This window comes from Sturnus vulgaris, chromosome 7 (assembly GCF_052056855.1).
Source record: "Sturnus vulgaris isolate bStuVul1 chromosome 7, bStuVul1.hap1, whole genome shotgun sequence".
NCBI lineage: Eukaryota > Metazoa > Chordata > Aves > Passeriformes > Sturnidae > Sturnus > Sturnus vulgaris.
The window spans coordinates 22,133,696-22,154,005 of NC_142249.1; the positions used below are offsets into that span (position 1 = coordinate 22,133,696).

Below are 20,310 nucleotides of genomic sequence, written 5' to 3' on the forward strand. Positions count from 1 at the left end.
GTTGTACCTTCAGCTCTTTCTGGTATGTATTCTAGTTGTCTGCTGGAGTAAGATTTGCTCTGGTGATCTTAAACTATATTCAGTTTATATGGTTTTTCTTATACTGGTAAGTTAGTTCAAATCAGCAGTTTCATAGTGTGAATCTGACCTTGTGTCGCCACTGCAACTTGATCAATATGTCGGTTCACATACAAAACAATTGTTTTGCTGTAAACAGGAGTAGTAAGGACTTCTGCATATATTGATTATATTGGTTTTGCTTGCATTCCTCTTTGCTGTCTCTTGTAATTTAATCTTTAAAGAAGCAGATTAATGCCTGCAATGAAATATTAGGAAGACCAAAATATATTGGGAATGAAGGAAAAGGAAAGAGCAATGTAGTAGAATATGTGATCCATACTGAGGTAAGTGCAAGTATAGCAACAGAAATAAAGGGAAGACCATCATGTCCATTAAGAGAACAGTAAATAACTCTGGGTGCTATAGTTCTGACAGCAACATTTGGGTTTAATATTCTCTTTTATTAAAAAGACTTTGGTGCAGAAATGGAAGAGTGCTGACACTAACACTATATATTATTTGGATCTCTGCTGATTGTAGTCAGTGCTTCAGTATTTGAAGCAGTTGTAGTCTGATGACATGGAAAAGTTGAAGATAATGTATTGCCACACTTATGAGACTTGTCCAAGCCCAAGCAAGATGATATCCACAGTGACTGTTGGCAACGAGGTGGATGAAGGAACAAATATGACAAAATTATACTGCAAGTATGGTGTGGGATGCCTGTGTTGATTACAGAGGGTTTAAATCTGCCTTGAATTTTCACTACATTTCTTAGATTGCTGGATACAAAGAGAGAGATATATACTTCTCCTGGAAAAGCAAAAGACAGATCAGCAGACTTTCTATTCACTAGTCTTTATTTCAGTATTTCTTAATATCAATATCTGCCTGTTGGATGATGACATTTTTAACAACCTTTTTTTTTAAAAAAAACTTCTCCATTCATATGTATGTGCCTTTGCACTTCAGGCTAAATCATTTAGTTACATTCAAAAGGTATCAAACCTTGAACACTACTCAAACAACAGCTAATAAAAATTCAGGAGACTGATTGTTTGAAAGGTTGACTGGAAGAACTGATTGTTGACTACAATGAGTTCCTGCTTATATCTAGGAAAACTAGAAACCTAATTTCTAAAATCAGGCATAGGTTTTTGTTATCTTTTATTGAAAAATGTTCTCTTTTGTTCCTGTAGGAGATCCAGGCATCTTGTGTTTCATTTGAATAATAGCTATGGGTAGCTGTTCACTGACTGCTGATGAATCTCAGCTGAAACTACTGAACTTTTGCCTTCAAAGTCTAATGGAACCTGAATTTAACCTAATATCTTTTTTCTTTTTTCTTTTTTTTTTTTTTTTTTTAAATTTAGAAGGAAAGTTTTTAACTGTGACCTGTGGAAGTAATTGGAATGTTTGTGGAATTGAAGACATATAGATATCTGCTTGATTACCCATCAGTTTTTCACAGGAAGATGGCAATAGTAATATATCAGGTCTGCTGGCTCCCTACTCCCCTTTTTTCATAGAGCAATAATTAACTGGGTATCCAGCTACATAAATCAAAGGTCTAAGCTTTGAGGGTTGTCCTTTTAATTATTTCTGGAGTTTTGACTACAACACTACAATATGAATAAAACATTACTTTCAGGTCAATATGAGGGCTCATGCTAATGGCCTTCAAATTAATGAAACAACTTCTTCTACTGTACCTAATCAGCCACAGAGGATTATGGGGACCGAGGGCATTTTCATTAGTATCTCTTAAAGTGTCTGACAAAAAGTGACATAGCTTCAGTTTTTCTAGAAGGCTGAGTATTAAAGTCACTCTTAAGGAACAAAGAAGTTTTAATACTAGGGGATGTGGTATGTAACTTCCTATTTCCTTTTAATAGCTTCTAGCTCTGGTTTATAATGACACTTTAGCACAATTATTTATCTTAAAGAATATAAAAACAAAACAACCCCTCCAAAGCATTTTAAGACATCAGTAATTACACTTCATATATTGCTTAGCTGTCCTCATACATATTTTTAGAACTCACAGACTACTGTTCCAGTAAGAATTTATGCATAAGGAGTCAAGAATGTGTTTCAGTTTCTTGAAAATGCTCTTCAGCTTATGCTACTGTGCAGCTGCACTAGAAACTCAAGTGTTGCATATCTGAAATTTATTGAAGTTCCTTTTCTTACTACAAAAGTAACTTCCATGTGGCTTTTGAGATCTTATTCTTTATAATGCTGATCACCATGTATTCAAAACAGTAAAGCAACAGGAGGTAGCCTTTACTGTGCAGAGGCCTTTAGATGTATCCTGATCAGGAAAAATCTTTAATTTTGCAACTGGATTATACAATAATAACTTCTGAATGCAAAAATTATGCTGAAAGGAAGAGGAATTCAATTAGCTATCTTGCAAAGTACAAATCACACCATCAAGCTATTTTTGATGGCAAACTTCTACCTCACAGTTTTGTATTCTGTGAAGTGACTATAAAAATAACATTATATATTCTTTGCATGGTAGCTCAGGTGGATGTAGCTTCTCCAGGCCTGCTATCCTGCTCCTCCTGGCTAGTAAGGTACAAGCTGTAGAGATGCTGGCATGAGCAGTGCAGTTGGTTTGAGGCTGCTCTGTCCCCACTGCTGTTTGCTGCTCCATGGTGCATTTGTGGGGCTGTGCTGTGACCTGGGCACCTCTGCCAGTGCTCCTCTCAGGGTCTGCTGACTGAGGGGACAAACAGCACTAGCAATGGCTGTGCTGCAGCTCTGAGGGAAACTGGATAAAGGGGGAAGGGTGGACTAGTCAAGCCAGTCACCCTGCTTACCAAAGTTTGTGCTCACTGAACTGTCCTATATCTCATTCCTGTGAACAAGTCCCCCAAGGAGGAGAGAGGTTGGTTTTTTTTAATTATTGTAATCCTTTTGACCTCATGCATTCATGAGTTTGGTCTCTTCTTGTCAAAGTAGTTTTGCAGGTTGACTGAATCAGGTGCTATTTTCAAACCAAATATTTTGGGTATTGTTCCTTAACAATCAGTTAAGAATTGCTGTGTGGATTATCTTGAGCTATAATTTTCTTTGTGTTTTTTCCATTTAATTTAAAATTAAAAATATATTTATACTCCAAATATCTCTGTATACAAATCAGTATACAAAACAAGGTGTTGCCATGTAGCTATACTTTCATCATACACTCAGTAACTTTCTAGTTCTCTTTTTCAATAAGCGTGGAGGCTTGTTCAGAAAATTCAGTTAGGCCATATTTTCAACTTTTTATATTGAGGGAGCAGTGGTGAACATTGATGTTCTGTAGTACATATCAAAACTGTGAGAATCTGTCAACTGCAATCCCTATACTGTTAAACCATGCTCTCGTTTGTTTCTGTTATTACCCTGGGTTTGACCTGGAATTCTAATTAATACAACCGAAGTCTTATTATTTATCTTTTCTCAGGTCTTTTGACTGACTGCTTTTGTGATCTCTCAAGCATTTCATCCTAGCTGTTGGAGGAATGAGACCTAACCATTTTTAGTATAAGTCCCACTTACAAGGGTGTTTATCCTGAGCAGACCTCATATCTGTTAATAGGAAAGTAAACCTATGAAAAAAGGAGATTCAGAGTTATTCCAGCCTATCCTATTTTCCTTGTTAATACCCTAAAAAGTTTTTCGATGATAAGTAATTTGTAAATGCTTCTTTACCTCCCATTCCTTTTCAAGTACAAATCCCATTTGTTGCTTCCTTGCAGGGCAGAATGGCTCTGAAGGGCCAGTGAATTGGAGCAAAAATAAGGACCTTTGTTCCTTAGAGACAGAGAAAGTGCCAAAGAAATCTGTTTGTAGTAAGGCAAGTACCAAGATCTTTGGTAGTTAGAGATGCAGCTGAGGTAGAGCATACTTGCCCTTACTTTGTGACTGTGTCTCCAGGATGGGGCACAGGGACTTCCAGGGTGGACCAGACAGTGCTGACCAAAGGACAACTAGAGAGGATGACTGCAATCTGTTTAATCTTTCTCCACTTTATTCTGTCTTCCAGGTAAATTAAAAAAAACCTCTCTCATCTCTACATGGCTACTGTTAAACTCTACCACAGGCCCATTTCTGCAGATGAAATATACCTCTGGTGTTTTGGAAGCTCCTTTACTGACTGTCTGTCCACTAGTCTCACTTGTTCAGTGGCAGTTATCAAAAAAGCACATGGTTCCCATGTTCCTGCTTCTTGTTCCAGGATGCAGTAATATAATTCCAGGTTGAAAGAGAGAAGTTGTAATATGTCACTAACCAGAAGACCTTGAGGAAACTTTTGGCCATGGTGCCAGCTGCATTGTGCAATTCTGGCTCTGTGATTTCTGTTCTGGACCAATTCACAGCTCTTCAGCTTAATGTTTCTCACATTCATGTGATCTGGAGACCCACCTTTGATCCAGTCTTCTGGAAATCTATACTTTAGTTACAAATATGCAATAGATGTTTGGGAATTATATCAACTAAGCTTCTCTTTTTCTCAGTTTGAAATTAGGTGGATTTTTAAAATTTTTTTTATTTCTTCCCTGGCAAACAATTTCCATTGTTTTAGATACTGTGAAATGTGATGTGGTTTCTATGACAAACTTCATTAACTTGGGGTTATTGTCTGTTTGTTGGGGGTTTTTTTATGTGTTGTAGAGTTGAAATTAATACTGGTTCTTTGTATAAAATGCATGTTCCCTAAAACATGACCTTTTAAGGAAACTTCTGCTCATAACACATGTATTTGGAAAAAATAAGTGGTGAAGTCCAAATGCACATTGCTACTGTGGATCCCCATGAAAACAGCTAAATCTACCCTCCCTGAAGTCTGATGGCCTTCATGCAAACTGAAGTGGGCCTTAAGTGAAGGAAATGTCTCAAAAATAGTGTCTCTAGAGAGACCCTCCTGCCATTAATAGCCTGTTAAGAAAGGAAGCCTCTAACACATGCACACACATTGTTGCTTGATGTAAAACTAAGGTTCAGTTAAAGCAATGGGACACTTTAGATTGTAGAATAGCAAAGATGGATGAAATCTGAAGAGTTAATTTCTGATGTTGAGTGCTTATATTATTACCCCGGCAGAGAGACAGTCTTTAGTTTAGATTTGTATGACTTGTCATTACCTGTGTTCTCCCAAAAAATGAGCACAGCTTTAGTATCTTTAAAATGTAGCCTTGCTTTAGTATGATTGCACAAAAATTACAAAAAAAGCTTGTCATGATAAAGGCACAGGATTTAATGATTAAACTTTAAATCTGAAATTGGAAACACAGCTTGTAACTTAAAATGTTTTCTATGTGGAAACACCTGGGTTTATCCAAGGACAGATTGACCACAAGATTACTAAATGCCAATGGCAATTACAGCTTTATTGGATAATGCACTGGGCAGATCCTTAGCCTCTGTAAACTGTCCTAGCTCCAAGAAGTTCAGAAGAGACAAATTTACAGATCTGACCCACATGTTCCTATAGTGAATGTATATAAGTCTTTTTATTTTCCTTAACCATCAGCTTTCTATCTTTATCTAGCCATACATCAACCCTGGTGTTTCTATCTGTCTGTGAAGAACTGCATGAGTTTGGCCACTAATTTAGACTGAACCTTGGTCAAAAATGAAGTCTTTTAATTTTTAACTTCCTTACTTAGCAGGTATCTTTAATAAGTAAGCACATAGTTGTTAGTTCTAAATTACACCTTTAACTGCTTTCTTGAGTGCTTGCTTAAACTGAAAACCAGGCAAGCAAAGACATCCCAAACTGGTTTTTGAATCAAAAGTGGAGTTCATTGAACAACAGCATTGCCTATGTTTTCTCCATCTAACCTTCTAACAGATGTAGTCTACATCTTCTTAAATATGCATAATCAACTAAATCAACTAGGTCTAGTTCAGTCATAAATAATGAGCTGCCAACAGGAACAGTCAACAGAAGGATGAGAGAAAAAGATGGGTTGCACACACATGGGCAACTTTGGGTGTAGTTATGGGAAAGCCTTGAGGAGTTTTTATTCTGATCTTGAAATCGCAGTCTCAAAGTCCCATTTAATGGCGTCCAGCAGGACAGGATTCCTTTAGTCAGATGATAAGGTGCCAGGGTAAAGTGAGACAAGAAAATTTTAGATGAAGTAAATAGAGGATAACATTGTCCTGTGCTGGTTCCTTTGTTACTATTATTCAGCAGTAAAATATCTGAGCTTATCAGTTTATATGTCTCTAAATGTAAATTTTGTCTTGTGAGTGCAAAGAATAGTGGGTGGGAAGGGCATGATGCAGCATCTCAGCTCACTGTCAACAGCATCTCCTCCATTCCTGTTGGAGAATCCTTCTAACCTCTCACCTAATGGAAAATACAGCCATGTAGAAATGGTGATGGTGAATGGGGCAGGAGCACACCTTCTGGCTGCCAGATGTCAGGGAGTGAAACAGGTAGGTGCCTCCCAAAGCTTGCATCCAGGTCGCTTCAAACATACAGTGACAGAAGACTACACATAGCTGCCAGCCTAGAGTTGCAGCTCCCAAGCACTGTTTGTGCTCTGTGTGTTGCTGGATTGTGAACTGCTTTAAACAATTCCTCTTCTAATTAAGTACGGTCAGTCTGTGTTGGCTTTGCAGGCACCCATCTGTAGAGAGCAGATCTGCTTGCTCCCCTCTGAGGATCCCTTCCTTCCCTCCCCATCGGCCTTGTTGGGAGATTAAAGCAGCAGCGGCCCCATACACAAACGCAGCTGGTTCCGTTTGGTCAGCCTGAGCCTTGCTGTGAAACCACGACAAGAATTCCAGTAAGTTGGCAACACTGAAACACAAAGAAAACAACAATAGGAAAAGACCTTCCGTGCAGAAAGGAATGTTTCAGGCACTATTCCCCTACAGTGAAAGGAGAGAGGGTGGGAGGGAGGAGGGAGATTTGAAGAGGGCATGTCTCCCCCTCCCCCGGCAGCTCTGGATCTTGTGATGGAGAGATCTTATCCTCTCTTTGTGATTCAGAGGTGCCAGGAAGCTAATTGAATATTCTGATCTGCCCCCAGTGTTTCTTGTGGCTTGACCCCGGTGCTGTGTCGTACCACTACACCAAACAGCCCTGAACCTGCATAAATCACAACCTTGCAAAAGCCTATGCTCCACATCTTCTCTCCCCACCCCCCCTCTTTACTATCTTGATAGATAGAAAGCCTTTACGGAAAGGTTTAGAGGGATTAGCGTCCTACAGGACCTGGAGAGAAGTCACAGTCTGCTAATAAGCAGCAAACATGTTCTTGTGCAACTTCTGCAGGAGCGATACAGGCACCTCTACCCCTTTATTGAAATTGCAGTCCATGGCAAAAAGAAGAAGAGTTAAGGTTTGAAATACTGCTTAAGTTCTTTTGCAGCATCAGCAAACAGCCATTGCAATATAATGAGCATGGCATGATGTTAATGCGAAAGATATATGGTATTTATAAAGGTGATATCATTAAAATTAATCTTACAGAACCTCTTGGAAGACAAATAGACCTATCCTTCTCCTATGGTATGTATGTACAGTAGTCACTGTTGACAGGCATGTGTATGTGAGTACACATATGAAGAAAGAACAGCTTGGCATAACAAAATTTTCTACATGAAAGATTATTTTTGATTACTACTAAAAAAATAATGATTTAACTTCACACATTTTATATATGATGTTTCTGATCCTGCAGGCAAAACCTTCAAAATGTTTATCCTTTTTACCAAGGCTGCATTCCAGCCTGAAGTATTAAGGTATCTTTGTCTTTTCCCTGTGATTCTACATACTGCCCTTCCCTTGTTTGTGGGTGTGTGGCTCCTGAAATGGCAGAAGCAAAATACAAGGAGATATTTCTTTGTGTGCTGCACACACTGTTGGAGAGTTAGAACTAAAGGAGCACATCTCCAGCTGATATCTTGAGAATTCAGAGCCAAAGCACTTTACCAAATTGATTTTATCTGCTAAGAAAGTGCAAAAGTAAGTTTCATCCCTGCAGTTTACCTTTCAAACTATTTATGTGAGGAGTACTAAGTTCTGAGATTCACCTCTGCATTGGTGAGTAGATATTGGATTTTTCTCAGTTATCAAAAATACTTTTTTATATTTGGAGCACACCTTTGCGACACTAAAACCTGTGACATACTTCACTTGCCACCTGCGATTCCCAGAACTACCTAAAATAGATGAGCACATTAAATTCAGCGCCAATGGACTCTGATACAAAGTCAGCAAAGTGCAGGGTCTTGGAAGCATCTTGGCTATCCTGCAAAGTGTGGAAGGAGGGGCAGAGGCAGCCTGTGGCTGCAGGGCCTGGAGCAGTGCCTGATTCCCTCATGCTGGTTCCGGGGCCGCCGGGTATAAAGAGCTTTATGCAATGTCTGGAGGGTGGGAGTTTATAGAAAACGCGATGTCTCAACAGGCGAACACGCCTTTCTTCTGCAACTAGCACGATAAGAAAAAGACACCAGGCTCCTTGTGCTGCTGCTGTGCAGATCAGCACCCCGGAGTCCAGGAGCCAGCTTCTGAGGAAGCTGGAGCATCCCAGCCCAGATGGGACCTCACCATCGGATGGATGGAAGAGCAGCAACTGCTTGCAAACTGCTCATATTATTGACTGCATGCATAATGCAGGGCAGTTGCCAAGGTAAGCGCTATGCTCCAGCCTCTCCGGAGTGGGAATTGCACCGCAAGGAGCACATCCCTCCTCAGGGGATTTTTATAAGAAAAAGACCAAAGTGCCTGAAAGTAGAGGGTTAATGGGCGCTGATTCAAGGAGTTCTTTCGAATAGCTAGGGGAGACAGTTGGCTCTTTCCAGGAGTCATTTGATGGAGTCAGTTTCTGTTGTGGAAAAGTAAGAAGTGCATTAAAAGCACTGCAAACACCACCGACTCTTTAACTTCACTTTATCTTGGTTTTAAATTATCCTAGGATGCTTCCTTTGATTGTTTTTCTGATTTGTACAAGCTTTTTTTTTTCCTAGTCGTGTAAGACAGCAACACACAAACGTGGCTAGATTTTGAGGGACATCTCAGACTTTGCAACTCCACAGTCTAAACTCATGGTTTTACAGAAATGCAAGCAGGCAGGTTTTTCTGTGAGTCCTGATTACTGGTGGTGAATAAGGCCAAAAAAAAAAAAAAATCGCCCCAGACTTTTTGCATTTTTTCCTTGTGATCTTTGTGCCTTTCTTGCTACTGAAATACGGGTGGTTTTGCAGAGCAGAGTTCACCTGCATTCCAAGAGCTGGTTTGGTGACCACTAGAATTGTACCTAGGGTTGTTTTTGGTGAGAAGTGCACAGGCTGCAGCACTTGCACGTAGGCAGATGGGGCCGGGGACTGGGGGTTATGCGTGGACATGCTTGCATACGTGTGGTAGATGCAGTCATTTTCAGAAGGCTATAGGAAAGAAACAGATGCTTAGTCTGGAGCACAATAAGCTCCCCTCAGTCGGTCTCAGACGCAGATTTGAAGTTGAGAGAGGGAGAACTTTTTCTCTGGGCTTTACTGTTGCTAGGCGACATCGAGGAGCATGTGACTGGCCGAGCAGGCTGAGTGCCGCTCCTCCGGTGCTAATCTGGCTGCTAGGGATGGAGCAGCCGTGTGCCCAAGTCCTCCCGCCGGCCTGTGACTGCAGCCGGTCTTCCTGCCTTCCCCTTCTTCACGCTGTTTAATTGCCTTGCATTGAAAATCAAGCCTGGCTTGTTGGAGCAAGAGTGGCTGTGGTGCATTTCCTCCGCCCCAGTATTGACCTGCAGTCCTGCTGGTTCTGTGTGTGTGTCTGTGTATTACGTGTGTGTTCAAATTGTTAATCTGCTTTCTTTGCTCAACTCTTAGTTTAAGCTCCTTAGACAGAATCAACTAAGTAATTATACAGCAACTGCTGCTAGCAGCTCCCACTTATGAACAGGGAAATAAGAGATAGCTAATGTGCTGGAGACCTGCAAAAACTCCAGCCAAGGAGGTCACACTGGGCAGAATTAATCCTATGCACTATTATTTTACTTTGGATAGAATGGAACCTGCAGTGCAGATCAAAAATTTATTTTTTTGTTCCACAACTGATTATGGTTATCCAGAGCATACCTGATAAGTGACATGACAGAATAAACAGAGAGAGGCTTTGAACAGTATCCATAGGTAGTAGAAGTACAGAATTTTTTTTTTACTTTTATGGCGTTCCTCCTCTTCTTTCTCTCATTCTCCCCTCCCCCCTTCCTCCACGGTAGAATAACTGTGGAAATCAAACAGTATAATTTTAGTAATGGCAGACTGATACTAGTAAAGTACCTAAATATTAATTTTGCCTGCACTGTGATTATGATAGTGAAATATTTGATAACCTTAAGTTACAGTTCCTTGAATATTGAGATCATGTCAGACACTTATTTTAAAAAGAAAATTTGGAGAACCATGAAAGCAGTCTCAAGCTTTAGAAGGAAAATAGTGAAAATCTATTATCTTGCCTGATCCTCAGTATTTCCAAAGGTGCTTCACTGATTTTTTTTAGATTTTGGTTGGCAATATGTGACTGTTCCCAGTATAAGATGGATGTTTCTAGAAGAATTTCCCCTAAGCACTTGCTCAAATGACAGTACTCTTCCTCAATTTACCTAATTCTTGTTTAACTGAGAGTAAACATAGTGCTCATAAACGGGATATAAATGCTGTGTTTTGTAATTGCCAGCAGCACAGGGCCTGTTTCTCCAACCTTTACTCTATAGGTCTTGATGCCTGTGGGGCAATTGTTGTCAGACAAAAGTGTAACTGGAATCTAAAAAGTAGTTAAGTGAAGGTAGTGTCAAGCAGGAGCATCATGGGACTATTGCTCATGTTTGTTTTGAGGAATATCTAAGTGCTTCACACTTAGTTCATAAACTAGAGACAATGGATGGATGTTAGTGCACCAAATTTGATTTGTATCCTGAATCTCTGCAATGATAAATCATCAGGTTGATACATCCCAGGCAAATATGACTAAAATTTGTTACTATTATGAGGTCTCTATTAGTCTGAGAATGAAGGCTATTCTAAGAATGAAAGCATATGGTGTGATAAGATATATCAGAAATCACAATGAACATTTGCATAAAGTGTGGCAGGCCATTAAGAAACAGATATGGTAAGACCAAGTAGAGAAGAGGTACAGCAGTTCTTTCTGGAAGCCGTGGAGAAAGATGCTTTTCCATAAGGCATTGTAGTAGTTCAATCTCCAATTAATAGATATCTTCTTCACTCAAAACTATTTAATTTGTCTGTAGGATGATGTACAGTGACACTGCTGTGGGTGACAGGTCAGAGTCACTATTCAGACTTCCTTGTACAGCACTGCACACTTTTAAATGACAGAGAAGCCTGTCTGTAAGATTCCACTCCTGCCAAGACCTAGAGTTTGAAGACTTGAGTGACTGGAGACTGAGAATTTGGAAGTAATGAGAAGGGAAAAAGGATGGCAAGAAATATGAATATGCCAATGCATTCCTGACATACAATTTACGGGGTCTTGTGCATTTTGGTGCTCATAATCCTGCGCTAGTACAATTTTCTTGGTTTCTCTTGGAGATGTACTCACACGAAATCAAGAGCAAAAATTGCACTGAGTGTCCATCTACCTGTTCTAAACTGGTTTACTTCTTGAGGCCTGACAATTTAGAAGTATCTGTCAGTGAAATGTGTTATAGTCTTTTCACATTTTAATGAGTTTTTCTATGCGCTAATAGGGGTTTTAGGGTTTTTTTTTCCTTGTTCTTTTTAATGAATAGCCCACTTCTGGTACATCTCTCGAATGTTCTTAATAATTTACTCTTTTTCTGTATTCTGTTCAGTAAAGCATATCAGGTATTTGCAAAGTAATCACCTAAAGCAAAGAATGGGTCAAACCTCAGAATTTTAGTTAAATATTGAAAGCAGTTATTGGATGACACCTGGTTAGATTTAGGTTCTATGCCAAATGCTAGAATTACAGTAAATAATTAAGCTAGAAGAGTGAAGACAAACAGAGACAGAGCATCCAAGGAGATTTCAACTAAGATAAACGTGTGATGTGTGTGATGCTTCTATTTCCCTGTAAGACAAACCAAAACCTTCTTTCATAAATTGAGCTGATTGGAAATTTGAGCAATGAAATCCTACTTTAATCCAGATTTACTTGCCATGTGTTTTGCAGGAAATAGCAAAGATTCATTTAGGGGAAAGGTAGACTGCAATTTCATTGCAGCCTTCTAATTCTTTTCCTTTTGGGCTTCCTGGGTTGACATGAAATTACTTGTACTGTTTGGAGCCTTTCCCCTCCATACTCCGTGCACTCTTAACTTCTTGTTCTTTAATACTGAACCTGGAGGTTCTTCTAGATCTGAATATTCTTCTTTTTATTTGAGCAGTGAGCAGGCACATTGTAGACATAGTTTATTTTATCTATGTTACTGGATCCATTCAGTCTTGTACAATACTTATTTTTAGATCTGAGTGGTTGTGATAACTTTTAAGATAGACAAATATGTAACTTGAATCACACTGTACTATCACTTTTTTTTAAGTGGAAGTTGTATCTTTTCTTTCAGAGCTCTACTTTAAAACATACTGGAACCATATAGTACTTTGGATGTTTCAAAGGAAGTTAAGCTTTCTAGAAGTTGCCATTGTTGAAAAACAGTAAAAGTCCCTTCTCATTTAGGATCTACAGGTTGACATCTATTTAAAGAGTAGTGGATGTTTTTATTCCACTTTGACTAATTAGTGGTGATAATCATAGTTTGTCAGTTTCTTTTTAATAGCTTATACTGAATGTGGTAGATAAAAGAGCTGTTTTTTAAATTATTAAAAACGAAAGTACTTCTTTATGTAATTTGATAAGATGCGAACAGCATAAAATACCTTGAGCTTTTTCTAGATGAAAGAATAACAAGGTGTCTTCTGAATCAACCCAGTGTAATTCCTTTAATTTTAAAAATTACCCTGAGCTGTACTGATCTAAGACAGAAAAGAGATGATTCATTGAAGAGTAAACATCTCTTTAAATAGATTTTTATTGTTTGAGATCCATCTTGAAGTCTATTTTTTTATGATAATGTTAATTTTTTTAACAGCTTTTTTCTCCCTTGACTCAGTACACTTATAGGACAGTTGAAAAAAATAGTTTAATGAGTAAGCATAGAACTGTTAAATGAAATGGACAGCTTTTAGTGTATTCCTTGAGCTTTTACTGTTGATTTCAGGGGTTTTAATGTTTTCTTTGTTTTGCAATGCTTAAGGTGGATTAGAGATCAAAGGATCACTGTTGCAAGTTTTGTTTTGGATTAATGAAACGACATATAAAAGTTGACTGAAATGGTTCTATTTCTATGACCTGTTCTATTTTATTGCCTTTGTTTTACAATCAAGAAGCCAGATCTTCAGCAAAAGGGCACTGTTTACAGCAGCAGCATGTCTGCCCAATTATTTTCCTGCACAGCCAGGTCATGATACTACACCCTGCTGAGTCAAGTCAGAGAATGGGGAATTGGGATTCCCTTTTATGGGGATTGCACGGTTATGCTTTTGTGGACCAAGAAGGCTGGGGCTTTGGTTGTATTCTGTGGCATGTTTAAAATAAAAAATAAAATATAAAATAAAAAAAAAGAAGACATAGCCCACAAGAACTGACGGATTCACTGATATATTTAGAATATAGGTAATTGCTTTTATCTTCAAAAACCATGGTGCACATTATCAACTCAAATAAATATACCATAGAAAGTTCAGTTTACTTTGAGGAAGTATAAGGCCTACAGAACTGGAATACAGACATATGAATAAGTCTTCCCAGATTTGTCCCAAAGAAGGAAATCTGCTATGTAAAGTTCATGTCATTCAGTACCCATTTAGATCTGATCAAGCCCTTGTCATACCTTGTCGTCTAAGGGTACAGCTTCATGAGAATTGATGAGCCCCATGAATAGTTTGTTCACTGCTCCTGAGAGCAGGATGCTCCCACTCATCTTCTCTTTTCCAATGTCCCATGCCCATGTTGCTGACAAGCTTGAGTTGCTGGTACTTCCTTTGTGCCACTGCTCATTGGACCTTGTCTGAGATGCTTTCACTTAGAAACCTGTGAGAAAAACCAAACATATGGAATTATGGCCTAGGGATTTTAAGCAGCATGCAGAAAGAAAGGCCTGATAGTTATTGGAGTTTAGAAAAGAAAGGGAACCTTGGCATTGTGTATATGTAGAGGTGTTGGGAAGAGGATGAGAAAGAGACTCCATTTTCCTATGGTAAGTCAGGCTGGCCATGCAACCACTGTCTAATGCTACTGCTAAAAACTTTACCATGCTGGTAACAAGAGTAGTCCTATCATGGCTAGAATGAACAAGTGTGAACGCTGCTGGAAAGTTGTTTTGTAAAGTTGTCTTGAGTAAACAGATGGTTTGACTTGAATGGGGCTGCTCACATGTTCACTTTTGAGCAGGGTTGTAGGGCTGTTCTCAACCTGCAATGTAAGAAGTGAATTGGATGATAACCAAGCACATGGAGTGTTGCTGCAGTTCTTGTTGGCCTTCTAGCTTTGTTAATAAAAATTACTTTTACTGATGCAAGGTCTAACACTTTTTAAAACTGTTTCATGTGAAACAAACTCCAGTTTGTCTGAAATGAGAGACAAAATCTGTGGTATCTTCCATAAGGATATTTGAGCTATGTTAGCTCTGCAGTTATTAATTTTCTATATGAAGTCAGTCACAGAATGTGCTTTAAAGCTTCACTGAAGATGGGTGCAAAACTTTTTAATTCTTGGTCTATATAACTTTTTCTGATAGGAGTTAAGAATTCTCAGAAACTTAAATCCTTTAAGAGAGTAGAGGAAGGGAGAGCCCTAAATAAGCACCCTCTTAAAGGAAAAATCTTTTCTTTAAGGAGCCTGTGTGGAGATACTGACTCTCTGGACAGCAATATAACAGGTGTGGTTGCAATCTTCTAGCAGACATTGTGAAAGACTGATGGAGAAGTATTACTGTGAGGAGGGGATTACAAGTTAAAAGTTGCAGATCTGTAGGCAAATGCCTGCAGTCCTCTGAGCAATGTGGTTTGTATATTGTGTGTTACCATTGAGATACCTGGGAGATAGTGTATGCCTCTCCTGGAGCTTTTTGTGCTTGCTTCTGGATGCAGGGACACAGGGTGCAGTACGTGTATGCTTTTGTGTTTCCAAGAATGTAGCAAGTGTAGGGCTTATGCAGCTATAGTTTTTCCTTACTATTAACGTCTGTGTCTGGAATCTGCTTAGAGTAGCTAGCTAATACAATTTAAAGAATTATTTAAAATATTATGCCCAGCAGCTACTAATGAAGGGAAGTCAGCAGAATCAAGCATCCTTAAAAAGTCAGAATGGGTTAGTAAACCTGAGAGTTATAGAGTTTGGATGTTTAGGGAAATTATAGGTAAAATGCTTCCATTGGGGTTGACAGGAAGAATAATGTTTCAGGAGAAGATGATATTTCTTGTATTTATCTTCTGATGAATATAAGGACTGTCTTTTTAATGTGGCACACTCATTAGTATTACTATTTGTGTTAAAGGATTTCTTAAATTATTTTTTAAATCAAAAACTAGAAAGAAAATATGTTACACTTAGAAACAAAACAGCCAGAGGGAGACTTAATTATTATTGTTTGTTTTCAGGTCCTTTAAGAAAAAACTGCATTTTTTGTGAGCACATCAGTCAACATTGTTGTTTCAGTTCAGGTGATACTGGCAGGAGGTGTGGAATTAGATGATCTTTAATGTCCCTTTGAACCCAAACCATTCTATGATTCTATGATCCATCATTTACTCAAGCCTGCCTTGACATACGGAATTTTGGGAAGCTTGATAAGGAGGGACCAGCCATTAGCTGCTGAAACAGTCACTGCTGAATAAGGGGGAAATGTGATGTGTCAATGCATCCAAAAGAATGTATGTACTTCCCAAAGTTCTGGGTAGCAGTAAGCAGCATTAGAATGCCTATCTAGGCATGTGTAGCATGTGTTCTATCTATTCTGCACTGACACATCAGTTCGGCTTTTTTAACCATGTTCCCACCCGTTTAGTTTGCAGTGAGTAACTGTTGCAATTTTTGAAATTTGTGCGAAGTTGCTAGTGCCCTGTGAAGCTTTGGGGCACAGCTTTAATTGGTTTTGGTTTTTTTGTTTTTTGTTTGTGTTTTTTTAATCTAGTGTGCTACTGGTATGATGCTAAAGAATTTTGTTGTGGATATGGGTTCTGTGGTGGGAAGTAAAAAATAGCTTTCATCTTATGTACTTACTGTGTTTATTATCTGTAAGGGAAAGTGGTTCACTTTTTGCCTAGCAATTTTTTCATTTAATAACTTGTAATATAAAATTATAGTAAGATTTTATAATTTGGCAAATAGTTATACGTGGCATAGCCATTTTCATTCTAGCAATGATACAGTAAAGAAATACAACAATGACACAATTTCACTGCCATGAGCTGTGCAGGAAGGGTGTTACTGAGGTGAGTTACTAGCGCTACAATGACTCATCAACTTTCAGGAGAGCATGACTGAATTGAATGCAGGTCATCATCTCAGCATGGGGTCTAATTTTGAAAAAAAACCAAAACCCTGCACATTAGTTGGAAAATTTATTTTAAAAACTATACAGGTCTCAAAATGATAAAAGCTTCCTGAGATGATTGTTTTATAACCTGCTACTGCATCTGTCTTTCTCAGTGATATATACTATATATACTGTACATGTTCTCTCGAAGTTGTTTAAGCACTTTTTTTTTTTTTTTTTTTTTGTCCCGCTTTTGACACACTGTGCAGTTGTAAATACTTCCTAGTCTTGAAGATTTTCCTGTTTTGGTCATATTCCCCCCCACCTTCTGTTACCCAATTGTTATTCTACAGCAGCCTTGGGGCCATTATCAAGGTTCATTCTTATGAAAATGCTTGGGATGCTTCCTTCTGTGAGCAACTGAGGCTGTCTTTATTTCTATGGTGTTTGCATGTTCTTCTTCCTCTTTATGTCATATGGTCAATTAGAACAGATTTTTGCATACTTAATGTGCCATTCATGAAAAAGAAGCTACTAAGATGCAGGAGAGTTGGGATGTGTATGCTTCCCTGGAGATTCGCAGTGCTTGCCTTGCTTCCCCAGCTAACACAATCACAACTGATTTATGTGGATTAAGACACCTAGTGTCAAGACAACTGGTTGGGGTTATCCAACTGAAGGCAGAACATATTCTTCACATGTAATGTCCGAAACACATTTTTGGATTACAAGGCTAATCTTTCAGCAGCACTGCAAGTACTGGTTCTCTTGAATTTGGCCATACAGATAATAATTTTACTAAAATCCCTAAGGAGTAAAAATAGTTTTTGTTAGTGTCCTTCTGGAAAGTACTTTATATACAGTTTAGATTAAAGAAGGTGTCCAAGAAAAATTAATGGCTTACCCTCAGTTATCACTGAAGTACAAGAAATTTGTCAGTGACTTAAATGAAAGAAGGAACCTGGTCTGTTCAATATAAAGAATATTTGCTTTATCAGTAGAAAGGAGTATCACCTCCTGTCTATTAGAATTAGTCCTTTCTTAAAAGGATTATTTCTTATTCCTGCCTTGTTATAGGACTAAAGCGATTATAAAAGTTTATTTATTGCTTTAAAAAAATGAGTTGAAACAAGACTATAAAGTAACCTACTTTTTATTATTTCGCTTGTAGTACTGTATGATGGAAAAGATACATAGTATGGATAGGTACTCTTTGTGAGCATGTATGATAAATAAGCTGTCATTGCTTTAAATTTAGAAGGTTGGGTTTTTTACATTTAGGATCAACGTGAATAACTTTAAAAGATTGAATATCTTAATTATTTTTTAATTTTTCCCGGAATAATTGGTTTGAAAGCGGTAATGTAGATACTAATGTCATTTTGTTTGCAATACCAGAGCCTTAAGAAAAAAAAAATTAAAACTGAGATTTTTTTCTTGTTTTTTTCCCTAGGAGGTTCGTATGTGGTATATTAAAAAAAAAAAAAAAAAAAAAAAGAGAACTTGCTCTCTCTATTGATTCAGGCTTAAACTTGAAAAAAAAATTGAATAGATTTTTTAAGAACTAATTAATAAATAATTTCCATTTTTATCAGGCTGTTTGCATTTGCTGCTTTTTCAATTAGTAAAACTGAAGTAAAGTAGAGCAGATGAGGATTATGAATATCTTTAATGTTGCTAGGAAGCATTTACAGTGTCATTCCTTTGAAGTTGTTGTCTGCAGGAGACCTGAGCCCTTTTTTCTTTACGGAAAAGTTTCCTGCTTAGTTTCAGTGGATTAAAATCCTGAATTTCTTTACTTCTTGGATTTATGTTGTGGCATTAGCAGAAATTAATCTATAGTCCTTTTATAACTGTATTAACTGAAAACAAATAGTTTAACATTGAATACAATGATTTAAAGTATTTTTATCAAAGATTTTGCATGTGACCATTACTGAAATGATATTTGATGCTTTAGTTTTAACAATTGCTTTAGTTGACAAGTATCTGTATGTACAAGAACATGAAGACACAAAACATAGAATATAGATTTTGCTGGGTTTTTTTTCCTGCTTGGTAAGTAAAGGCAAACCATTAAATATACTGATGCTGAGGGAAAACATGGTATTTCTAAGTCCATAATAAAAGACTATATTTTCATTTTTGGTCTTGAATTTTAAAGTGCTTTTTAAAAAAAATCAGTGAGTAAAAATTTCAAATGTAGGTATTGGATCTTGCCTGTCAAGGTAGAACTTGTATATTACAGTTTCTGATACCCGTCATTGTGCTGAACACAGAATGTGATTTACTCAAAAAAAGTCCAGCTAGTACTGGTGAAGAACCAGATCTTTTGCTTCAAGTTGAGTCCTTTATCATTTCCACCACTGCCCCCTGCCTCCCACCCCCAAATAATGTGACATGTGCCTTGTTTCTTGTACTGTCTAATAAACATACCAGCAAAACAGAGTGTGCCTCTCATGTATTGTGACTTTTTGTGAGTGCTAAGAGATTAAAAATAGAATAGGAATATATGTTGGTGCAAGGAAGAACGGGCCCAATTGGCCCCCTGACATCGGAGCACCCCGGGAGTTTGAGAGCCTGTTGTCTTTATTCTGCAAACTATCCAGGGCGTGGCCCCTTTTTGTTACATGATTGGAGAGTGCAAGGCACAACGAGTTCTTGATCAGCTGCTGAGTCTGCAGATGCTATTTTACTAATAATAATCTTGTTATATGTAATTGGATGGTAATTCAATAAAAGAAATCCTACATTTCTCTTTTAACAATGTACATCTGGCACTTCAGTTTTTCTGCCTCAGATTGTCCCTTGACTAGTCCTCTGTCTACCTATCAATCTGTCTATAAAGATCTTGCAGTCATGTGAAGTGGGTGCAGATGCACATTTGTACTGTCTTTTTGTTGATATTGTCAGTAAAAATGATTTCTTTAATCTAATTTAGAGATATGTAGGTACAGAATATATTTTGTGTCTCAAGGGCTTGAAAACTGCAGATAAACCTTTTACTGCTGTGTGTAAGACCTTTAGGTGTTTGTGTGGTCTGTGGTTGTTTTTAAATCTGAATAATTTGTATTAAATGTAATGAAGTGTAAAGAGTGTAGAAAGACTGAAGATTGAATATCATGTTAAGATATATGAAAGTTAGCATAATTTGATCAGACTCTATTTTTCTTAACTATTAAATAATATTTGTTCATTCTCCTATTATAATTGCTAGCAGAAAATTGCTTTTCAGTATCATAGGGCATTATTTGAAAATAAGCTTTGAATTTTGCTTCTTTTTACATTAGTGAGGGGGAACAGATGGAATTTCCAGAGATTCAGCCTTCCCTCCTTGAGCATTCCAAAACCTCAGGCTGTTTGACACGTAATTAAGCTAGGCAAAAATCTGACATCAAAGTGTATGGAAGGTGATTCTTCAGGATTCTTTTACCTGCAAGGCCCCTAGAGTGGGCTGCTGTGTTTGGGGCCAAATGGGAGGGTACCCTCTTTTGGAAGCGAGAAGGGGGTTAAAAAAGAGCTTGTCGCTTATTTTTCTATTTGTAAATTTTGTGTGGAAAAGGTTTGCAATGCACAATCGGTTTGCATTTACTTATTGAAAACCTGAAGATGTATTACAAGTGGAACTGCTCAGTTGAAAAAATATTGCCTTGAAGAACATTACTCTTCTAAATGCAAATAAATCTGTTGAGAGTGTTGATTCCTGAAGTGTAAAGTA

The 20,310-nt window shown here is 37.9% G+C and overlaps 1 protein-coding gene across 1 annotated transcript in view; it reads left to right on the plus strand.

Annotated features, from left to right (window-relative positions):
* Positions 1–8,472: 8,472 nt before the first annotated feature.
* LRP2 (LDL receptor related protein 2) overlaps positions 8,473–20,310 on the plus strand; it is a 113,579-nt gene continuing 101,741 nt past the window's right edge. The window contains exon 1 of the mRNA XM_088168084.1: positions 8,473–8,705. Coding sequence (XP_088024210.1) covers positions 8,612–8,705 — 94 coding nt within the window. The 5' untranslated portion in view covers positions 8,473–8,611. The remainder of the gene's footprint in view (positions 8,706–20,310) is intronic.